Below are 23420 nucleotides of genomic sequence, written 5' to 3' on the forward strand. Positions count from 1 at the left end.
ATCCTGTGTCTCTGGTACCATGGTCTGAGACCAATGTTAGGAAAAACAGGGATGTGATCAAAAGTGAGGGCAGGGTTAGGAAACCAGGGCGGGGGGGGGGGGGGGGGGTGAGGGTCACTAATCTGCGCAAACGGTAGGCATGGCCGGAAGTTTCTCAGCTTATGCTCATTAATTTTGAGTCGTCCTCAAAATAGCTGTCACGACCTACAAGCATCAGTTTTGCTCTAAAAATTAAGGGGAGGGGGTCGGGCCCGACAGGTCTGTTCCCTAGATCCGCTTCGGCATCACCCAACACCACCTGATTCCTGAATCCACAGCATGAGCGTATCAACAAAGTCAAAACACTTTTCATGCAGTGGTTCAGATATTGTGTAATTAGTGTTTATTGTCAAATCGAGGTGAAATCCATAAACAGTCCAGACAGGTGATAAAAATAGTCAACTCACCAATAATTTATTGCTTTGTTCAAGCTATAACTATTTTTCACTCTTATGTACACTCAAATAAGTAAAACTAATACTAACATACAGTCAAATCTAACAAAATTAGACAGAAGGGTGCCTGTGAACACCCACCTTTATGAAAATGCACCCAACTTTCAAAGAAAATCCTTACAAAGGTAACGCAAACAAATTTTACTCTCGTCTGGACTGAAAATAACGTTTTCCTGAAATGTCAGCAAAATTTCACTGAATCAAGAAACGGTCAACCAAAATTGAAGGGGTTCAGCAAGTCAAACAAAATGCTGTACACAATCATGTAAATGAAAGTTTCACACAAATTTACCTATATACAAATTTGCAGGTGATCTTCTGCCAAAGTTTTGTTTGAAGCGAAAGTTCACTATTTTTCATGGAAATTTGCAGAATTTCGTTTTCATTACGTTTTCACAGTGCTGTATTCTACAAGGAACATGCCCCCAAGATAACTTCCTTCCAGTGCAGTGGCAAAAGCCTAGTGGTTAGCTTTAAGTGTCCACTTAGGGGAGCTGTCTACAGACCGAAGGTAAAATGTCATGTTTGTGGCTGACACCACAACTAAGCGTCTGTTTGAGAGATTTCATTTGTGACTTGCTTGCACTCATTTTGCACACTTCACACCATTTACTTGTATTTGCTTCAAATTCTGAATGGTTCACTGTGCTGTTTACATCTCTGTGATTGGACAGAGGAGTAACTTTGGTTTGGGTTTTATGGCACTCAATTGAAGAGTGCTCTATCCAAGCTGACTATCCTGTATAGGTGCCTACCCATTCCAAATCTTACATTTAGTCTACATCACACATGACCAGTATTTCCAAGAATGAAATGAATGTTCAAATTCCTGTTTGTAATGTCTGGCATTTGAATGGAATTTGAAGATTTTTTTGGAAATCTTTCCAATAACGATGCACTGATTGTAAAAAAATTCAAAGCACTATTCTAACTTTTTTTAAATACTTAGAAAGTAATGCTGTAATGTAAAGAAAAATTCATGGCTTTATACAACATCAATAAACTAGGGAAATTTCAATGGGAACTCTGAAATCTCACTGGCGATGTTCAAAACAGACAAGTAAATTGCAAAGCTCCATTCAAATTTCAAATAAACTGGTCATGTGTGATGTAGATTGGCTGAAATGAAACATATAGCATATATCATTAAAATAACAAATTACTCTTGTTAAGTACTTTGTACTATTTGACTACAAATAATTATTTAACACTAACATGTACTTTACATTATTAAGGTGAAAACAAATTATTTTCCAAAAAAAAAATTGGTTTGGGTAAAAACAGTGGACAAATTATTTAATTCACTCAATTTCTCTCACACAAACGTGTTTCAGTAAGCTCTCATTTTGAATGTAAGATGGTGATATATACACTGTATTAAACACTCTGGCTTTTAAAACTTGACTCAAACTGGGCCAGATTATAAAATACCTTCCTCTCTTACTGAAAACATCCAGAACAACTTCTACATTAATTCTACATTCAAACTTCTTCCTTACTCCTGTGATTGGATGGGTCAAGTGTATTTCTCAAATCTTCAACATCACATAGACTTCCTACGACACCAGAACCTGCACGGAACACATGCATAGGTGCACCTTCCTCCCATTTATTGGTCAAAAGATTGTACGACTCCGCCGAGTTTAAGTACTGCTCGCCATTGTGTCCTCCGACAGCCCAAAGACGCCCTCCCATTGCTCCAGCACCCACACCACCCCTGCAAGTCGTCATTTTTGCCACATAAGTCCACTGGTTCGTTTTAGGGTCATATCTTTCAACTGAATCCAGAGGAGAGGAGTCATCGAACCCACCAATGGCAAACAGGAGTTCTCCGACAACAGCAACTCCAACACCTATGGACAACAAATGTTTGAAATCAGTTTCTGTCACTTATGTCCAGAAATGCACTTAACCCTGAATTTGGGTACTTTATGTAAGACAGACCTTTTTGCCATTTTCATATGACTTCAATGTTTGACAGAATTATTTGTGTTGTAGTAAGAGTTTAGGGTAGGGGTCACCTTGTGATGTCTATCATACAATTCATGCATATCATTAGCGTGTATTTCTGGACATATCTCACTGCTGTTATTTGCACATTTCTTGCATCAAATGTGTAAACACAGAAATGAATGTTATGGAATGCAAATTCACGTCCTCTAGTATAAGTTTTTTGTTTGTTTGTTTGTTTGTTTCAGTCCAGTTAGAATACTGCTTTCACTTTCTTTTAACCATGATCCAAAGAAGTCATGGTCAGAGGAAGTTGTCAAACCACTGCAAGACAAGGTAGTGTGAGACAGTTAGAGTTACAGCAGCTGTAAGTATCTTGTATTATGGAAACAGGGATGCACATGTAGCTTAGGAAAACCCAGCATGCTCTTTTGGTCTGTCAGTGTGTAACTTTCAAATTAGCCTCAAGTACTTATGTTTTATTGAAATTTCAACCAGTGATAAGATCTCTTTCAGACAAAATTGCCATTTGCTGCAGTTCTAAAAATGGCAGCAAATTATTGTTTTCACGGTTCTATTACTTGCAATTGTCATGGTGATGTGACTATATATGAGCAGAATTTTACTGAGGTAAACCATTATAAGCCGACATTGCTGCATGCCAGGTCTTTTTTTTTTCATTAGTTTTTGCATTTTTTCATGGTTATTCTAGTTATTACAGTTGACATATATGTATTTATAGTTGGTATTTAAATACATTTTGTTATTTTGAACCTCTTTCCCTCGAGGTTCTTGTTAAATGCCTGCATTTGGGAGGGTTCAGGTTTCCTCCAAAAGAAAAGGGGATTTTTCCTGATGGGCAGAAGGCACACATTTGTAGTTTAGACAACTGACTGACACTGAACATATGCCCGTATAAATAAACGTGGACTGATGCTTTCACTATGCTGGGCTCTGCCCAGTGCAGCAGTCAGTTTTCCTTTTTAACAGAGACTGATACTTTGTTTTATTGCTACTACAATAACGGAATAGGGGAAACCATTTATGAACTACAGTGGACATTACCAGCTCTTCTGCGATTCATGGGCGCCACTCTGCTCCACTTGTTTGTGTGAGGGCTGTACCTTTCTACACTCTGAAGAGATGCTGTTCCATCGTTACCACCTACGGCATAGAGGTAACCCCCCATACCTGCCACTCCAACCCCACCACGGGGCATCAGCATTGGCGCAACTGTACTCCAGCTATCACTGTCAGGATCATATCTGAGAAGTAACAAGAGGTGATGAGCTCAATCTTGTCCTCTAAGCAATTCCTTAAGTTTTTTAACTATTTTGCTGCAGAACAAACTACCATTTATATGCTTCAGCAATGATTTCCTCCATGTTCAATCTTAATAATATATTATATAACCAATCCTTTCAATGACATACAGAGTTTCAGGGCTGTCAGTATTGGGTGGTTAGCACTTTTCTAACCACTTTTAGTACAAATCTACTAGCGTAGATGTTGTAGTTCAATTTTATCCTTGGTTTAATTTTTATTTCCCATTGTTTTAAACTCATTATCATACAGTACCATATCCCAAAACAAAGGGAAATAAAAATTAAACCAAGGATAAAATTGAACCACAACGCAGATACTGTGTGTACTACTGTCTGTAAACTGTCAGCAGTCCTGGATAGCGTCATTAATAATAATAATAATAATAATAATAATAACAATTAAAAATTGAACTTTTGTCACTTCTGAGTGATGATTTACTAACGATCATATGTGATTATGTTGGGTGGTCACTTACCAGAAACAGAAAACAAAAGAAAATGTAAATTTTCTGGCCTAAAAAGTAGTCGCGGTCCTTTAAGAAATGTGAGTGGTGGTCGCTTACGAGAGAGCTCTTGAGGGTGAACACACAATAGAAGTTTCACGCTCATAATGTAATTGTTAAGTAGATAGCTAAAACTTAACAGTACCCTTTTAACAGTATTTAGACTACAACACTGATTGATTTGTAATCCACCTGGGTTTTGTATCCACGACTGTTGCCCTGGGTCACTGCTCTCTTGGTATTGCAATCCTCCTCTCATATATTAAACATTATTTTGTTTTCTTGCAAAGTAGACTGTAGTGAGACAAGTTCTTCCCCATCTGGAAATCCAGAACTGAAAGACCCACCCCCCCCTCCCCCCAAGCCTATGGAATTCCAAGCCTAAACACCTCCCCATGCCCTAGGAATGGCAGTCCTAAGAACTCCCTCCCCGCTCCGAATTTATTATCTAAGATGCCGCCCATAGTATTGTAAGAATAATTATCTTCTGGAATCACTCATCTTTTTTTTACCTCTTTTTGAAATAACCCATCAAACATTAACTTTGAAACCGCAACAATGGTAAATGGAGAGGAAAGGGGGATGAACTGAAGTTCATGTGTTGCAAAAACGTGATGTTAAATGATGACCAGTTTTTTATATTTAAGTATCATTAACACCAGTCAAACAATTTGAACATGCATATACCTTTCAACTGTGTCAAAGCAAGTTGTCTCATCTAAGCCTCCGCAAACGTAAATTTGGTCTTCCAAGACACCAGCCGACATTCCACGTCGTGAAATGTCCATGGGTGAGACCTCACTCCATTGGTTCACCTCGGGATCAAAACATTCAACAGTGTTGAGGTGGTATCTACCATCATGACCACCAATTGCATACACCTTCCCTGCGACTGAAGCTACAGCAACGTGTCGTCGAGGTGTAGAAACTTCTGCCACTTGAAACCAGCAGTTGTGGAACCAGTCGTAACATTCAATACACTGAAGGGGATTGCCCGACTTTCCACGACCACCAACAGAAAATAATGCCCCGGATGTTGATTTACGTGGCTGAGTTCTAACGTTTACTTTTACCAAGGATGGAGAAAGCTTTATGTTCTTAGCTTCATCAATCAAATCTCTACAAGCAAGATTGCTTCTGATAGAGCTGTCTCTTTCCACACGCTGTACGATGTATTCAGTTGCTATCAAAGGCAGTCGTACCTGACTAAAGAGTTCTGGTAGATGCTTTTCCCGCGATTTTAAATCGTATCGCACCCAAGCAACAACGGCTTCAAATACTTGCTCCTCGCGTTTGACAAAAAGATCGTCTCCAGAAATAATGGAGAGAAAATGTCTAAACGACGTTTTGAGAAGGGCTTCCGTGTTCATTAAACTCAAGAAGCAACTTCTCGAATATGTGTCCGCTGCTTCAATAAAATCTGAACAGCCGTGTAGCTCGGCATAAGCTCTCATTTCCAAGCAGTTGGACGGGTGCAAATGCCGCTTCATGAATTCGCAACAAGCATGAACGACGAGGTCCAGCTGAAACACGGCTGCTGCTGTCAACAGCGCTTCTATATTGTCAATACTGATGGTGATTTTACGGGTGTAAATAAAGTTTATCAATTGAATAACTGCCTCCTCAGACAATCCTTGAATGACGACTGTGTCTTGAGTACATTCTACCATTTCATTTGTAAACATGCCACGAAAATACGGACTGCAAGACGACAACACAACGCGATGGCACTTCACCTTTCGATCTCCGGCTTGGATGACTACATCACAGAGCTTCTGTTCCCGGAAGAATCGGATTAAAACGTCAAAAGCTTCGTTTGGCAGACTGCTCGCTTCGTAATGATAAGTATCAACGATTATGTCGCCCATGTTGAAACCACCATAGATCCAGTTTCAAAATGCCTCGAAGGTCCAATCCAAACTTTTGCTAAACGCTATTTTTTCATTGATAATGAAACTAAAGCTGAATTCTCCGAAGCTGAGAACTACAACTAAGGACAGGAAACAAGGAACAGTTTGTAAATTATCGACAAGGACTTAAACAGCAACCACAAAATAAAATGGCTACCATATGGTGGAAGCGCGGTTTTCCGGATTCCATTGTTCTCTATGTCGCTCTATGTCTATTCCCAGTTTTCCTCGTCTTCGATTATTGCTGAGCCTGCAACTTGCTGCGTTGCTAGGTAACAGGACGAGCGTCCGAAAAACAGTAAACAGAGGGACTAAAATTAGCGTATTCTGAAATGTCAGCCGTCTCCTCCCCCTAACCCCTGTGGGTTAGGGGGAGGAGACGGCTGACATTTCAGACTAAAATTAGCGTCAAATAAATGAAAAACCGTGAAATCAGCCTTGCTCTTTTCTTTGTAGTATTTGAATGAATGAATGAATGAATGAATGAATGAATGTTTATTTCCCACAATGTAGTTCCCCTTTTATTCAACTTACATATGCGTCCAAATTATAGTTATTATTAAGTGCGCAAATAAAAGTATATACACAAGTTTACGCCCACCGCAATACATGAGTAACGATTTTTTTTTAACAGTAAAGAACCGATGGTCATTAATTTGGTGAATATTTAAGAGACCCATCTTTTAAAGAGAGGAAGAGATTTTGCGGTACATGACGAGAATGCCTGACAATACGTGGCGCCTTGGAACCCCACGGTTTGAATAGCTGTGATGAATTGTAATTTTTTTATTTTATTTTACTTATTTCCTCATCCTTTGGTACCACCTTGTAAACGTCATTTCCGCCGCTCCCATGTATTGCAACATCCTCCATAATATAATATTGTAATTTCATTTATATAATTTAGTAACATCTAAACCTGAAGAAGGCTAGTTTGGCCAGCCGAAATATTGTTGCGTTCGACGAAGGAAGAACGCTTCCTAATCTCCTGGGCTACCTGTGATCGTGTAGGTTTCCTGTGCACGTAAGGCGAAAACTGACCCGTGTTTTTTCGTTCGATCGGCCGTTCACCTTTTCAGCGCCATTTTGAACGACGTCACAATTTCGTTGCGCAAAGCATTCTGCCTCGTGCTTAGCTGGAGTCCTGGCTGGAGTTTGTGTAAAGCGGCCACCACTGTGTTCGTCTCGCAACTCAAGTTTAGAGGTTTTGTTTCTTTCACTCTTCGACGAACAAGGACAATTTCGTTGCGCAAAGCATTCTGCCTCGTGCTTCGCTGGAGTTTGTGTAAAGCGGCCAGCAGACTGTGTTCGTCTCACAACTCAAGTTTAGAGGTTTTGTTTCTTTGACTCTTCGACGAACAAGGACATATACGGGATCATTTGCGATGAACAATACGGTAGCACACAGTTTTTCGCTCTCTGAATTCATGAGGTTTCTATAATAATTTTTTATGCTTGTACAAGGCTTTCAATATGCTAATTAGATCGGAACATTCAAAATGTTTATCGCTACATAGCGGTGGGATTTTCGCGTAGAGTGAGCTTACATCCAGGGCTTACATCCAAAATGTGTATTGCTTCATAGCAGCGAAATTTTCGCGTAGAGTATCAAAAATATCTTTCTTGTTGCAAGTAAAGAGTAGTAGCAAGTAAAAGCAAATAGTGTGCCGTCTCAGTAACATTTTTATCTCTCTGAATTCTTGAGGTTTCGAGCAACAGATTTTTATACTTGTGAGATCAAGACTGTCAATATGCTAATTAGATCCCAACCTGAAAAATGTTTATCGCCTCCTAGAGGCGGAAATTTCGCGTAAAGTATAAAAAATACCTTTCTAGTAGCTAATAGATAGTAAGATTTAGTAGCAAATGGAAATATATAGTCGATCGCCTGCGGTAGTATTTTTATTTCTGTGTCAGATTTTTATGCTTGTACACGCGCATTTGGTTATCTGAGATCAAGACTTTCCGATTATGCTAATTAGATCTCCACATTCAAAATGTTTATCGCTTCATAGCAGTGGGATTTTCGCGTAGCGTATAAGAAATACCTTGAAATCTTGTTGTTAGTAAATAGTAGCAAGCAGAAATAAAAGTATACCGTGTTGTGTTAAAGTACGTTCTTCAAGGATTAAAGACGTTACGAAAATATTTTGCAAATGTCATGCAACCTTAATTATAATTTTTCTCTGTCAGATCTGTCACGTACTCGGGTTTGCCCCTAATCTCGTAGCTTCAGGGTGGAAGAGTAAAATAATCCCCCATGTTCCAGATGTTTCTTCACCCTCAAAGTTAAGATTTTTATTTGCCCATTAAGTTTGCTTTATTCATGCTGGGTAACCAGCAGTAAAACTGTGGTTATTGATTTGGAAAGGAAACTTCAAATATTCTGTGAAGATGATGATTATTGCAATAAAGAAAAGTTGCATAAAGAGTAAAACGAACGAAATAAGTCAAATTAAAACGAACAGGAAAGCGCTCACCATACCTAAGTTTTGTCCTATGTAAGGAATCGAACGCACTCCAATAATCTGTGATTACTTCTAGTTTTAAAATATATTACGTTGTGTCAGCTTTGCAGTAGTCTTTGGACTTCTTATCGTCTATTTCTTAATGTAAATTATCTCATTAGCCTTTTTTTAAATTTAATTCTCACGATTTTTTTCCTCTGGGAAATGAACAACGTCGAAAGCACTGACTCTGATTGGCTTCCATCATTCGATATCTTTTACGGCGCTTGATCAGAAACTCAAGAAAAAGAAATCTAAAAAAAGGTCATTCTCCCTCCCCTTCTCCTTCTCCCGAGAAGAGTACGTGGTAGTTTCCACCAGCCGTAATCTGAAGTGCCCTACCAACCCTCAGTGAATAAAACAAGAAAAACGATCTAATTCTCCTGGTACCATGTACTCTTCCCTTAACGATTATCTCCCGGTACGATTAAACATTCTCAGCACTGAAACATTTTAGAAGTGCGAACCGCACTTGTCTTCTTGTTGTATAACATAACGTTATCATGACCTATATCATGTAAAATCTCACACGCCAAAGACAGTCATTGGCTAACATCGATTGAACAAAATTCCCCTTTCAATCGAAATCCAAATTCCCAAAATACAAAAATCGAATTGGGGCCGGATAATTGTGAAACGGATAACGATCTGACCTGAACTGAGGTTTAACAGACACACACAGGCCATTGTTATATCTTTATTAACATCGCAAAGCCATGATAAATTAAAACTGACCTGGTGACCACTTTCCCCCGTTTTTCTGAAAAAATCGTTAAAAATAAAATGACACCCTCTCCTTTACTTCAAATTCATAAAAATAGTTCAACTTATATTTCTTAGGAAATAAAAAGTGTACAGAAAATAGCATTATTCTTCATAGCAAAAGCTATCAGCAAACAACATGCGCGCTAAAGCGAAAGGACTTCGGATGAAAAACCTCGGGAAATCACCATATATAGAGCGGTTTTAAATTAAATGTTAAAAGTAATTCGCGTTTGAATTGCTTTGGATTTACTCTTCTGCATTCTGTCATTGGTTAGAAAAACTATCGCTACTACCTAAGCCAATGAAAAGCTAGACGAAAACCAATTGTGACTCGCTCGCCGGCGCGCGATTTCCCGCGCTTTTTGACGGTTACAGGTATTTGCAAAATGTTCAAATTCTGATTGGTTCGTTGTGTTGATTATGGTTGTTGTGATTGGCCAAAGTAATTACTTTGGTTTAGGTTTTTACGACACTCAATTTAAAACCGCTCTATACTGATGTTTTCAAATAACATTTATCAAACAAGGTGAGTGAACCAGTTAAATATAAGCCAGGGCCCAGTTGCTCGAAGCATGGTTAGCGCTAACCCGGGTTAAATACCATGACAACCTATAGGTTTTAATACCTCTTAACCAATGGTTAGCGCTAACCATGCTTCGAACAACTCAGCCCAGAGGTCTAGAGTTATAAGAACTGGTTTAACCGTAGATTCAGCGATCAAACTTCCTCTCTCTCTTTCTCTATACTATTTGATGTGACACCGTGAGAATTTCGACTTAAAAAGAGTGATTTTAATCTGGTGTTGGTATATGAATTGCTTCAAAAATATTTCAGTTTTGCCGTCGTTCATCCGGTAATATTCTTTCGCAGGGTCGAGTGTTTTCTTAAGTTACCAAATATATAAAACGTTTATATTAATTCATCTGCCTTTAATAAATTAAATATTTTAAAGCTTCCGATAAAATTATCTAACATTTAACAACTATCCTTGCTAATTTCTTACAACATCTCAGCACTAAAACTTATTCTACAAAAGTTAAGAGTGAAACAATAGTCCTGATTTACTCAACGCAGCGCACGGAAATTTACAGCTAAAAATTGAAAATACGTCTACATATCCTGGTTCCATATTTTCTTTCTTCATCATATTTTCTTTCTTCATTCTCGTCAAACAGAATTGAGCTGCATAGCGGCGACAATGAGCTGCTCAATTTTGCTTACCCCTTTAACCCCTAATATCAGAGAACAAATTCTCCTATCTTGTCCCTATACTTTTCTTATAAAGGTACTGTGGAGAAGTTATTAAAATATCAGGTAAATTCATCATGGGTTGAATAAGCATTGATATTACAAGGAGAAATTTGATGTTTATCACTGTTGGGGCTTAAAGGGTTAAGGAATTAAGACTAAAGAAACCTCTTGGACCAGTCTAGCGTCTTAACGTGTACACCTTCGCATTCCATTGGGAACGGATGGAAAGCAGAACTGGAAGGTGGATTACATCAGATGAGCTTAAGTAAAACGATTTCCGTCGGTTTGCTTTTGCTAATGATGATCAATCAGATCATACAAGTTTACAAACTGGCCGTCAACTTCTAGTGCCCACACAACGTTGCTTCCTGGTATTAGATTGCAAGTAGTCTCTTATTTTTCTCAGGGCTTTTTCACGTGCGATCGCGTGTTTGGCGTACACTAATTACCTAGAAAAATAACAGGTTGCTTATAGACTAAATGGCATCATTATTTGGTAGTTTTAAAAATTGCGCCTTGTCTAAGAAGGTCTTAAAGGCTAAGTTTATATCATAAGATGTGCATGCAAAAATTAATTCTCCTTGCAGCATCTAGCACTGTCGTTCGTTGTTTTAGAGGGGTTTTCCATTGGGTATCGAAAGTAATTCGCGTTTGCTTTTCATTTGCTTTACACGATTTGCGATTGGTTGGCACTGAATCAGTCGCGCCACTTTCTCAACCAAAGAAAAACAAAACCATAACCAATCGTGACTTGCTCGAACGTACTCATTTGCCGCGCTTGGCGCCGGTTACATGTATTTGCTTCGAGTTCTGATAAGCTCTTTGCACTTTTTCCATTTGTTGTGGTTGGCTAAAGTAATAACTTTGGTTTCGGTTTTATGACACTCGATTGAAAACCCCTCTGACATCGATGTAACAATTAGTGACATAACTTTGGGTTTCAACGCATTTTCATTTTTGATGGTATCATGATATGAATATCATGATATGAACGTTGTCCTGCAGAATCCAAATTGAAGCTGAAAAGCTCAGGCTGAAAACTTTAAGATCTAAATATTCATTGAAACGCCCTATAACGCCTTTTCCAGAATGACTGCCCAGTTTCCGTGGTCATAATATTCTTTCAACACTACAGCGGATGGGATTCCATCTTGAGCTAACTTCACCAGCTCTCCAGCGCGGAACACGTGATAGTACCTTTGAAAAAGCTTGCTCTTGGTTTTCTTCTGCGACTTTGTTGTAGATGGTGATGGCGAGGATGATGTTGAAGACGAGGAAGTTGACGTTGAAAACAGCGACGACGATGATGAATACTGAGAATCTACGGCGCAAACCGATTCTGTTAGTTCCTGGCAATTGACAGTGGTGTGTTGAAAAGTCTTTTTGCCATGGATAGCAAGCGAGGTCCCAACTTGGCCCCATTCCTCTGCAGCACTAGAGTCCGACGATAGATAATCACTGGAACTAGAGCTATCGCTGTCCACATCGCTCAGAGAAGCTAAGGCGGAGTCGACAAGCCTCGCCATGACATGGAGATTCACACCGTTCGACCTCCCTGAACGTTCTCCAAACTGATCATGCGCATTACTTCCCTCTTCTCTCATGCAGATTATGACGTCACCAGACACATGCTCTTCTTCTACTTTAGGTTTCAGTTCTTTTCTACTCTCCTCGTAATCAGATGATGCTTGGCTAACATGAAGATGCAAATCCTCTTTGCCCGGGAACACCTTTTTCGCCAAAAGGGAGAGAAACTCCGGCTTAAAGTACTTCTCTCGCTTCTCAGCATTAAAGTAAGACATCAAGGCTGACAGCTTCGCGCTAAAATCCCCCGTTTTGGTATCCATGGAAACGTCATTAGCTTGTGCTTTCCCTTGGGCGTGGCTGTTTGTTAATTTCTGCGACTCGTCGTCGTCGAAAATCTTCTTAAAAACAGAGTTGAAAAATTTAGTAATTTTCTTCAATGACGTGTCCTCGAGTGTTTCAGAACAATCAACATCGTACTCCTGTCTATAAGTAGAATCGTTTGCTTGCTTCCTGATACGCTGCAGAACTGCGTATTTTGAAAAGTCCGTGGTATGAAGTAGTCCCATAGCCGGATCTTGTGTGCGAAGACCCACCCTGTTGGGTGAATCTGTGCGTTTTTTATCCACGTGACCGCAATGTGAATCATCGCAAGAGTACGCTCGCCTCGAGCGCCATGAAGCAGCGGACATGTTGGGTGTGGTTCTACTTTGTTTCTGGGACTGGAGTCTTGGTCTTGCAGGTGTTGACATGCTTCTGCGCGCTAAAACTAACAAATAGGTACATCTGGCCATTAATTCTCGCGAAATACACAATGTTTCACAAGGCTAAAGGTAATATTATACGGGGCGAGTTTCGACAACGTTTTTGACGCAACACCAGGCCAATTTTTAGTGCGATGTTAGAAGCGAAAATTGGCAGCGACTATTTTCAGCACAACAATGTTGCGTGAAAAGTCGATGCCCAATAACATGGGTGAGGGGACGTTCTTCTGCGCAATTTCTATCCTGCCAGCACGTCGCGAACTTAGAAAACTTTCGCCAAGATTTGGCGCGAAAATAACGCTAAAAATCCCCCCAGCACCCATATTTACACGGCACCAACTTTCTGCGCAAATTAAATCTAAAAAGCTTGAAAATACAAAACAATGTATGGATATTTTTCCAAATTGAAGTTCAATTATTTCTGAAAAATGTGTGGTTTCCCCCAATTTTCTTTTGGACTTCAATAACACTTAGTAAGATCTTCTTTTCCTGCTACGTCATAAACTGCACAAAAATACCTTTGAATTCGTTATCACTATGCAAAGACTGTCCAAGACTGTGCGGAACGTATGCACAGTAATAAAAGTAGGCAAAGTCCTTAAAATGGCATCAAATTCCTGCTTATTGTCTTTTTAAAACTAATCTTCTTTTCCCTGCTTTCACAAAATCCTAAATGGTTTACGTACTTCTGTTTTAAGACATGATCAATGATTTCGGGATTTCTTAACTAATTTCAAATAATAACGATAATCATGTTAGTACAGTAATAACTCTTATTACCTTTGTTCCTTTGATAATGTGTGTAAGGAACTAAGACATCCTGCCCATCAAACTGAAGAAAAATTGTCATAGTAACAATTTTATTACACTCTAAGAATTGTAGCAGACAATGCATATTAGACAAGAGAGCTACTCTGGGGACAGAGCGCAGAATGTCATTAAGGAGAGTACAGTGGAACCCTGCCTTGCGACCACTTTTTTGTGCCCCAAATGAATTGAAAGTCCAGTCATTTCCTTAGTTTTACAACCTCGTTAATCCGACCACCCCGTTGTTATGACCGCATTTTCGCGGCCCAAAGGTGATCGTATTAATGGGGTTCCACGGTAAGAGATTAAAAGCCCCACCTCCTTGACTCTCCAAATTTCTTTCTGTTTGGTTTGTTTTATTGTGTTACTTTCTCTTTTGTAAATTAACAGTGGCAAAATCAAAGGCACAACAGGCTTACCTACCTTGAAGGGTGGGGTACTGTGACTCACCTCTGCACCTCCTCATTTTTTGTCAAAGAAAATAGTAAAAATAGCACAAAGAGGGCTGAACTCTTTAGATTTTGAAACATTTTTAACCTAAGGGGGGGGGGGGGGTGGAGGGGACTACCATAAAAAGTGACAGGGGTGATTGTCATACCTTGTAGGGGTTAAAATTTGTGGTTCGGTACCTCTTAGAGTGTAAAAATCTAAAATGACTTCTGTCAGAGGTATGGTAATACCTTTTAGGGTATTTAGCCGCAAAATATGAAAGGAAGTAAATGTCAGTGAACTGATTTAAATTTTTGTCTCATTCGTGACTCCCTCTTAGGGGTAAAAAACTGTTCAGACCACGCCCATAAAACAGAATTCTGGTACCTTCGAGGGGTTCTTTTCAAAATTTCTGACAATCACCACTGTCACATTTATATGGGCCGTCAGTCCCTCCACCCCACTGGATTGTTAATCCAGGCCCCTCCAGCTTCTTGCTCCCCCCCCCCCTTCCCCCCACCTCTTTATGCAAAGTTCTACTTAAACCACTGATCTTGCACCCATTACAAACCTTTCGCTCATCTTGTTCAAATGCCCAAACATACACCAGCATTTTCCCTCCAGGTCGAAGAATCCTGTAAAGCTCTTCAAGCGCCTTTGTACGTCTCTTTGCAGAGGCAAAGTGATGAATGACTCCAACAGAAATTACTGCGTCAAAACAACTGTCTCTGAAAGGAAGGGTTTGGTTGTCACAAACCACAACAGTGTGACCTCTTCTGGCTGCAATTGCCCCAAATTCTGTGCAGCTGTCGGATCCAACAACGAAACACTCTGGGGCAAGACCCAAGTACTTACCAGTACCACATCCTGAAAAGGAATTTGTTTTGACAAAATTAGTTATTCAATAACAGAAGCTTGATGGCTAATTTTCATCAAAATAAGATAATTACCTATCTTTAGAAAGGAAACCATTTATTCGGGGGGGGGGGGGGGGGGGGACAGGTATACCAATGATGGGGAACAGCAGCAGCCTTTTTTAGATTTGAATTTAATGCCGATAATTGGGGTCTTTTTTGGAGGTACAAATTTTCTGAGTGACCTTTTGGGAGCAACGGTTTTGGCAGATTGTTATTACAGAAATTTGAAAAGACTTTTGGTGGTTACATTCTGGACTGTTGGGGAGGGAGGAAGGGTTAAGATTTAACCTAATAGGACATTCTTGAGTCTATCAACTTGGCCTTATTCACACTTTCCCGCCATTAATATGTGCTATTAGTTAACTGCCCTCTTGTTGGCATGATCCCTTGCGATTTGGAGTCCTGGCTAAACAATCTTTAATTAGCATTTCTCCAAATGACCTTAAACCCTCAGGGTCCTTCAAGAGTGAATTCCCTAAACGATATTGACAGAGTGTGTATCACACCAAGCCAGAGAGAGGTTAGGGTATAGGTTTCAAAGGTAGGTGTACTTCAGGATTTATTCATGAAGTTCTATCTCATCTGCAAAGTCTTTCACATTAGCAAGGTTCCAATCAAATCACAGTCTCTCAGATGGTGCACTGAAATATTTCCCTGATAAATGTGACTTTGGGTTTTTCTAGTTTTTTTAATCGATTCCAGTTGCAGATAGGGTAAAAGACATAGGCCACAAGCAAAGCTAGCACACCCCTCTCTCCTCATGCTTTCTGTAATTCCACTAGAGAGCCTGTTCCCAGACTAGGCCTTGCAGAGATTACTCACTTATATAAGCTAAATAGGTATTTGCCACCCCAAATGGTAATTTGTTTTTGAGCTGTTTTGGACTGAGAATGGGTATTGGTTTTAACCATTTTAGTCTGAAGTCTAAAGACCTAAAGAAGTCTCAAAAAACCTTTAAAAAGCAAGGTCAAAGAAAACATGTTGCAGTCTTATTGTCAATGCTCATGAGTTATCAACTGGTACTTATTTATGTATTTATTTATTGATTGATTTATTGATTTATTTGTTACTTAGTTACTTTCTTCTTTAATTAACTACTTTTTCTACTTTTCTCTTAAGCTTTAATGCCAACCAACCTCAAATTTGTAAATACTACATATCTTTACTCAGCTCAATAAGCTTTTTAGTTTTAGTGAGAAAACTTACCTATTTTTTTTTATAATAGTATATTATGTATTAAATTAAGAGTTTTAAATTTCCTTTTGATAATAAAGCTAATAGTTACAAATTAAAGGCGGGTATCGATTTTAGAGGCCAGGCCTGAAAACAGATATGAGAAATTGCATATCTTGATCTATTTTTTGCGTTGGGGTTTGGAGAACCAGGCAGAACACCCCCTCCTTAACTTACAAGGAATACCCTCTCCCCTCCCCCTCCCCCCCCCCCCCCCACACACACACACACACCCTGGAGGCTAGGTTTTGCATAATTTTTCAAAAATTACCAAAACATTGCTCCGTGAATTCGTGTTTGTTCCAATTAAGCCTTGATGTTTTTGCCTCTCTAAACGACGATGATAACAAAGATCTTCACCAATGATAATACTGTGTCTGGGACAAAATGGGGTTCTTTTGCATTGCACTGGAGTGGAGGGGGTGGATCAGAAAAGGTTGCTAGGAAATTTGGTAGAGGCTCCTATTAATCAGGAAATAATTGCAAAAGTTGAAGTTACTTAAACTGGAAAGTGTGAACTACAAAGTAAAGGCACATGTGGACGAGTAATATTTACAAAGTCTTAACACAAAACTGCTCAGAGTAATATTTTTAAAAAGCCATGCATGTACCCAATCACAGAGTGCCTCACTTGTGGATCACTTGGAAAAGAAAATAACAATATTATTTAAGTCTACCGATATAGAATATAATTTAATCTCTGTGGGCAAAAACGTCTTGAAAAAGGTAAAACGGTCTTTTTGTACACTCTTAGCGCAGTGTGTACGAAATTTTGATTAATTTATGTCGCTTTAAGATCTTTCTTTTCCCCAATGAGTGCTTTCATCCCTTATGCGATTATAACGCAAAATCACACTCAAACAATCCTTTGTTATAAAGATAATCAAATACAAGCCTATATAACATGTACAGATTAAATGTCTGTTTTCGCTTTTCTTCGATTTGTTGAATATCAATCAAATAACTCGCTTACCCACATCAGCAATCAGACTTCCCGCTGGCAGTGATAGGAGAAATTCTTCGACTCGAGGCCAAGCTTTGTGGCGAGATCCAACGAAGTGAGGTGCAATCTTGTCGTAGACATCGCGAACGTGATGTTTTTCTAGTTCTTCCGGACTTGCAAACATGGACATTTAAAAACAGTTGGATATCGCTCAGTTTTTGAAGACTTTCGACAACTAAATCGAAACTGATGCAATTCTTTCCACGCGCAATCCAGACCGAAGAAAAGAGAAAAATGATTTCAAAGATTGGTCACGAAACTGAAAGCTCCTCGGTGACTTCGCAAGAACAACTGAAAACAAAAAACAAAATATATTAAAGTACGTGACGCACTGAATGAAGAGGAAAAACCTAGCGAAGCGGAACACGGAAACAATTCAGAACATTAACAGAAGGTTTAAATGTATGATCGCGCACATTTTGTAAATAGATGTATTTTGCGGTTCAGAAAAGCCTGCAATGTGAGCAAGATCGAAAGCGGTTGCCACACTCAAAGCCGCGATTCCGCGGTTTTCAAAACAGCGTGTCGTGTCACGAAAGCCAAATTATACTAAAATTGGTTAATTCGATTACAAGCATTTTCCGTCTATGAAATTTTGGAAGCTATCCAGCAAAGAATGATGACTTTCTTTTACCGTTGTTTTCGCTCTCCTTCCTGAAGCTGAAAAGACAATGAAAAGAACTATTCAACTGTCAGTGATCATAATTGGTGCGTCGATGGATCGTCGAATTTAATATTCACATAAACTAATTTGCAAATGAACAGACTGAAAGCGGCAACGTGTTCAATGGACAATGTACAAAGTGTGACAGCTGAACGAAATTTGCAGAGTGTACTGAAGTAAATACTCACCGATTCGCTGGGCTACGGCAGATGATTCCCAGGCAACGCTGTCTTCAAATCAACCATCTTAAATTCGATGGCTTTTTGCACGCAAATACTAAACTATCATTTTCCACTTACAAAAGACCAGCTGCTAAGGGAAAAACCATAGATTTATGCAACGATATAAATATTTACATATCAATTAAGTGTTGAGGTATATAAAATTTAAGAATTAATGTCCCACAGGTCTCGCCGTACTCGCGTGTGGACACAGGCAACCCAAGCTGCGCGGAACAAACAAGCGCCCCCTACCCCCTCCCCACTAACTTTCCTTGTCGGGTCACAAGGCAAATGAATACTGCCTGTGTCATCATTGTTGATCATCAACATGGTGCAAAATTGTACTGGGTGGTTAATGAGCACATCCTCTTGATATTTAAGAAAGATACGGGAGATATGCGTAAATTCCATTAAGCTTTTTATACAAGGAATGTTATGAGGAAAAGGCTCCTGCCGAGTATGGGCACGGACATTTTCACACAAGAACTGGTCGCACAACGAGCCACAGTGTTGCATTGCAAGTTGCGATCGTTTGTTGCCTTCCGATCACCTACGCGCGCTAGCTCGCACTGATTCTAATTTTACAACATAAAAATTTGTTGCGCGCGCGCGCGTAGATGGTAATACGGGCGACAAACAGTCAAAACCGCCTTGCATGCACTGCAACATTTGTTACGCGGAAAGTTGCAAGAAAATGGTGCCCGTATTACTTGGGCTTTTGTAACAAAAATAAACTTCCAATCAAACGCGGGTTCCTAGAATAAGCCGTCCTCAGCAGGGCGCTTATTCGAAGAAATACGCCGTATTTTCGAAAACGAAGAAGGGAGGGGGTCATTTCCGTTATTTTCGCGCGTCAGGTAGCTGATATTGAAAATTAGTTCCTAGAAAGAAATGCCCGATATATATAGGTGCATTCATTTCATGAAGCAACGGACAAACCCATAAGGGACCGTTCATTTTTTTATGAGCATGGGGGGGCTGGTGGGATTTGGGGGGGGGGGGGGGGCACAAGAAAGATCATCAGAAAAAAATAGTTTCTGCTTGGGAGGGGGCCATGTGGAAAAAAAATGCATGCTAGGGGGGGGGGGTCAAACAGTTTCGTAGTGGCAATTAACCAAATCCCACAAGCCCTTCCATGCTCATAAAAAATGAACGGTCCCTAACTTGTAAGTAGGCTAATATTACGGTGTTCGAGGAGTATCATGAAAAAATTATCTGCTTTTGATTCTTGTCTCTTTTTCTTATTACTGCAAATATCGATTTTGATTGCAAACGTCCTTCAGTTTGATTTATTTTGTTTCGTTTTTGATTTGAAAAATTTCGTCCGTTTGATTTCCAAAATGTTTCTGTTTGACTTTTAAGATTAGTTTTTGATTTCCAATATTTGCCCGTTTGATTTCTAAAATGAGGTTTTTTTTATTTCCAACATTTGCCCGTTTGAATTCTAAAATGAGTGCTTGATTTCCAACATTTGTCGTTTGATTTCAATTTCGTCATTTCAGCTCAACTCCCGCTTCAGCAGTCAGTTGAGAAGGCCCAGGTGTGATGTCAGACAAAGGAACTTCTGTAAACGGTATCTATTGGTGTTCTCATTGTTTTCATATCCGTTTTGGTCAGTTAGGTTTTCATTTTTAAGCATTGAAAAAGTTATGGTTGATCAGTATTTGCATGGGAGTACGGTAACGAGTTGAATTTGCCAAGCCAACGACCGCGGACGATATAATTTTGGAAATGAAACACTCGTTCTAGAAATAAAAACAAACTTGGGAAATCAAAAATGAAATTAAAAAAAATAAAAAAAATAATTCAAGAAAAATAAAAAAAAATGAAAAATCACACAAAATAAATCAAAGCGAATTTTTTTAATGAAACTGATGGAAGTTTGCAATCAAAATTGATATTAATTTGCAGCAATAAGAAAACAAGACAAGTATCAAAGGAGATAATTTATTTAGTGATACTTCTCGAACACCGTATAATACACTCTTTTTTATTTTTTTTAAGAACGTCTAATTTTGGGGCTAAGGCTGAACGTTCTTATTATTTTGGCAATTTGAGTACGAAGAGTTCTTACCATGTTTTTAGTTATCTGTTGTAGTATCAGTCAATAAATCTATGAGGACATGACCAAGACACCTAATAGACTGCATTTTTACCTGTATTACTTTATCCGTATTCATACTGTTCATTTTTAAAACATTTGGTCGTAATAAAAATGTTCTTCACTGACTCTCCGCCTGGGTATGTTCTTAGTATGTTCTTAAAATTTTGGTTAATCTTACCCTCAACGTTCTTAAAAAAAAAAGGTCCTTATAAAAAAAGTAGAGTGTATGACATGATACAATGTGTCAGTAAAAAGTGATGCATAGGAGAGACACGGCTGTCAGGTCCCTTGACTCTGATCACTCTAGTACCACAATAGCCTCCTACGTGGTCTTTTTTAGGAGACTGAAATAACCCTCCTCCTTTAGGGTAATACGACGACCCTAAAAACGTCTGCGTGGGAGGCTAGTGCCAGAGCCACGCAGTTCCAACACCTTTCCGTTTACTAATTTACCCTATTACAGGCGTAAAGCGAACTCCACCAGACCAGCAGCCGACAAGCAACACCGTATGGCTACCAAAGACTGGCCACTAGGTAAACACCGAGTACGAAATCTGATTCACGTTCGCTTATTATGTGCCGATCAATTCAAATCTTCAATATCCCCCGTCCTGGGCACCCCCGGGCATTTCACGGCTTTTTAAAATCGGCTTTTTCAAATTCCCACCTCGCAGGACCAAAATGCCTTTCAAATGCCCTAATCTAGTGCAGAATTTGATGATCAAATGTCCCTCCGCAAAAACAAATGCTCCAATTTTTAGTATACATTGTTTGGAAACTGGTGCATTCACATTCAATCAACTTTTCAGTATACATATCTTCGAAAACGCTGCAAAGTTTGTGGAGACCCTGGTGAGCCAATGCTCAGAAAAGCGGCATTTTCCCCCCTTGAACTCGATCATGGATCAGAACGTGTATTCCACCGCCAGACGAGAATGTTTGGCGTAAATTTGACAATTCCACCCTCTGGAAGGCCATTTGCTTCAAATGCCAGAAATGCCCTACTCTCCGTGAGTTTCTCTGAACTAATAATACCTAACCTATATAATCATTTGTGTATAGAAGAAAAAGAATTGGGCCTAACACAGATCCTTGAGGGACACCACAAGAGGTAACTTGTGTTGTTTGCTTTCTTCTGCGCAGATACGATGAAAATCATTTATAACATTTATTTATTATTCCGCGAAAGCCATAATGTTTAAGTTTATCAAGTATTATTAAATTCCCAGCCTCGGATATTGCATTTCTAACGTTCTGATTGGTTCACTAAATTTCGGTTATCAGCTCATATACCATGGTTTGACCTTATATGGAAAACGAAAGCCCCAGGTGTCGCTAAGCTATTTTTTTTTTTCGGCGGGAAGCAAAAGTATCTTCGGAAAAATGTAGGAAAAAAAAAAGGAATAGAAAGAAATACCAAACAATGCCATCTCAATATAACAACAATAATTCGGTATGACACTTTTTAATGGTACGTATCTCTGAAGTTTCCTTTAATTTCTTCAAAATTGCAAGATCTTATGATTTTGTACATCACATAAAAACAACAAAAACAACCGGTTACCTTCAAAAATTTCAGGATGGCTTGCAAATCCTGGCGGTAAGAGGCTAAAGCCAATCGAAGAAATTTCTAAGGAAGAGCTTCATGCCTGCCTTTATGTTTTTACGAATTTACGAGGACTTCAGATGGTTCATCTATGAAATCCGTAAGAGCGGCGGCCATAATGTTCGTTTTCGTCGCTCGGCACTACTCAGCAAAACATTCGCACTAATGCGTCAGTCAATTCCAGCAGTGCCCATCCCCCCCCCCCCCGGGCTAACCCCCGGGCATTAGCATTTTTTAAAAAAAAATGGGCAAATTCCCCGGGGTGGGGACACATAAGCTGTGTAAATGCCCCGGGATGGGGATGAAGGAAGAGGGCAAATACCCCGCCCCCGGGATCGTCCCCTTCCAACACCAATTCAATTTTTATATTAATCATTATCAGTGAATAAAACGTTCCACTTTTCAGTATTTTAATGCAACGGTAGGACTTCAAGGACAACAGGACATGTTAGTTGATTATGATTATATTTATTTTTTTATATTTTGCTAAAAAGGTAGGGAGCTTATTATTACTGGGATTACGGCGGACGTCCCTCCTGCTGCGAGCGATGATAGGCGCCTGTATTTGCAGGCTTCGTTTTCTATTTACGATGCATTGATCTGTCTTGAAGATCGCATCATATGAATTCGCAAGCCTAAAGTATTTTAAAGTGCACTCCAGGTTGACTTTCGTGAATTTAAAAATGCTAGGTTAGTTTTGAATGCGACATGCGAAATACAGCTGTAGTCGTGTTCTAATCTCGTACCCCGATCTCAGTCGTCGGTTCGGGAATGTCGAAATGTGAGATCTGGGTACGAGATTAGTCGTGTTCACGTTGATTGTTTCCGACTTCTCGATATGTGATAAACAAAGTATAGTTCAAGTTGTTGCTTTTTATATCTATATGCTTACAACTAATGAAGAAATATCTAAAATTGAGAAAACATACCTTTAAAAAAAACATCCACAAGTTTGTGTAGTCCCTGACGAACTACTAGCCAATCCTCAACAAACGCCTCGTCTTTGCCGATGAATTCCTCCATAGCACTTTCCAAAACACGTGTGTCAAATGCCCGGGGGTCGCCCCGGGGTAGGCAATTGCCCAGCCCCCGGGCCGCGATAAAATTACGAATGCCCCGCCGCCGGGACTGACAACGTGAGCAAATGCCCCGGGGTTGCCCGGGGGGGGATGGGCACCGCTGGAATTGACTGATGCATAATGTGCACAGCTCTTACACTTCTCAAATAATCTTGAAATTTAAAAACTTGCACTGAATGCTTGTCTCAGTGAGGTTGTACTTGGACTTGCCTGAAGTGTTTTAAATTATCCGCGAGGAATTCAATTCAGCATGAAAAAAGCCGTCCTTGCCCTGATCTCTTCCTTCGCTCGACACCACACAGCAGAACATTTGCTCAAATGTGCACAACTATTACGCTTCCCGATGAGCTGGAACTTCAAAAGC

General features: G+C 39.6%; 2 protein-coding genes across 4 annotated transcripts; both read right to left on the minus strand.

The window, feature by feature from the left end:
- Positions 1–434: 434 nt before the first annotated feature.
- LOC146485794 (kelch-like protein 8) lies at positions 435–6400 on the minus strand. The gene is made up of 3 exons (XM_085103152.1): positions 4960–6400; positions 3510–3709; positions 435–2347 (listed from the first exon to the last, which is right to left on the minus strand). The coding sequence occupies exons 1-3, from the start codon at positions 6138–6140 to the stop codon at positions 1977–1979; spliced, it is 1752 nt and encodes a 583-aa protein (XP_084959278.1). The 5' UTR covers positions 6141–6400; the 3' UTR covers positions 435–1976.
- Positions 6401–9373: 2973 nt separating this feature from the next.
- On the minus strand, positions 9374–18434 carry LOC146485795 (uncharacterized). 3 transcript variants are annotated; one of them, XM_085103153.1, is made up of 6 exons: positions 18235–18434; positions 18017–18042; positions 17353–17673; positions 14801–15096; positions 13774–13825; positions 9374–12998 (listed from the first exon to the last, which is right to left on the minus strand). In XM_085103153.1, exons 3-6 carry the CDS (start codon positions 17510–17512, stop codon positions 11776–11778), a joined length of 1731 nt encoding a protein of 576 aa, XP_084959279.1. In that variant the 5' UTR covers positions 17513–17673; positions 18017–18042; positions 18235–18434; the 3' UTR covers positions 9374–11775. The 3 variants fall into 3 exon arrangements, 2 of the variants coding, with proteins under 2 accessions (XP_084959279.1, XP_084959280.1); XR_014863352.1 differs by lacking the exon at positions 18235–18434 and having other exon boundaries at positions 9374–10036; positions 10158–12998; positions 17353–18201; XM_085103154.1 differs by lacking the exon at positions 18017–18042.
- Between the last annotated feature and the right edge of the window lie 4986 nt (positions 18435–23420).

This window comes from Pavona decussata, unplaced genomic scaffold, assembly GCF_977016875.1.
Source record: "Pavona decussata unplaced genomic scaffold, jaPavDecu1.1 SCAFFOLD_25, whole genome shotgun sequence".
NCBI lineage: Eukaryota > Metazoa > Cnidaria > Anthozoa > Scleractinia > Agariciidae > Pavona > Pavona decussata.

Coding starts and splice junctions, on each gene's coding strand:
- LOC146485794 (XM_085103152.1), bottom strand. CDS start 6,140: ATGGGCGACATAATCGTTGATACTTATCATTACGAAGCGAGCAGTCTG. Junction 3,710..4,959: donor TGCTTTGACACAGTTGAAAG/GTATATGCATGT, acceptor GTTACTTCTCAG/ATATGATCCTGACAGTGATA. Junction 2,348..3,509: donor CATGAATCGCAGAAGAGCTG/GTAATGTCCACT, acceptor TGTTGTCCATAG/GTGTTGGAGTTGCTGTTGTC.
- LOC146485795 (XM_085103154.1), bottom strand. CDS start 17,512: ATGTCCATGTTTGCAAGTCCGGAAGAACTAGAAAAACATCACGTTCGC. Junction 13,826..14,800: donor TTGAACAAGATGAGCGAAAG/GTTTGTAATGGG, acceptor ATTTTTCTTCAG/TTTGATGGGCAGGATGTCTT. Junction 12,999..13,773: donor ACATTATCAAAGGAACAAAG/GTAATAAGAGTT, acceptor CCTATTTGTTAG/TTTTAGCGCGCAGAAGCATG.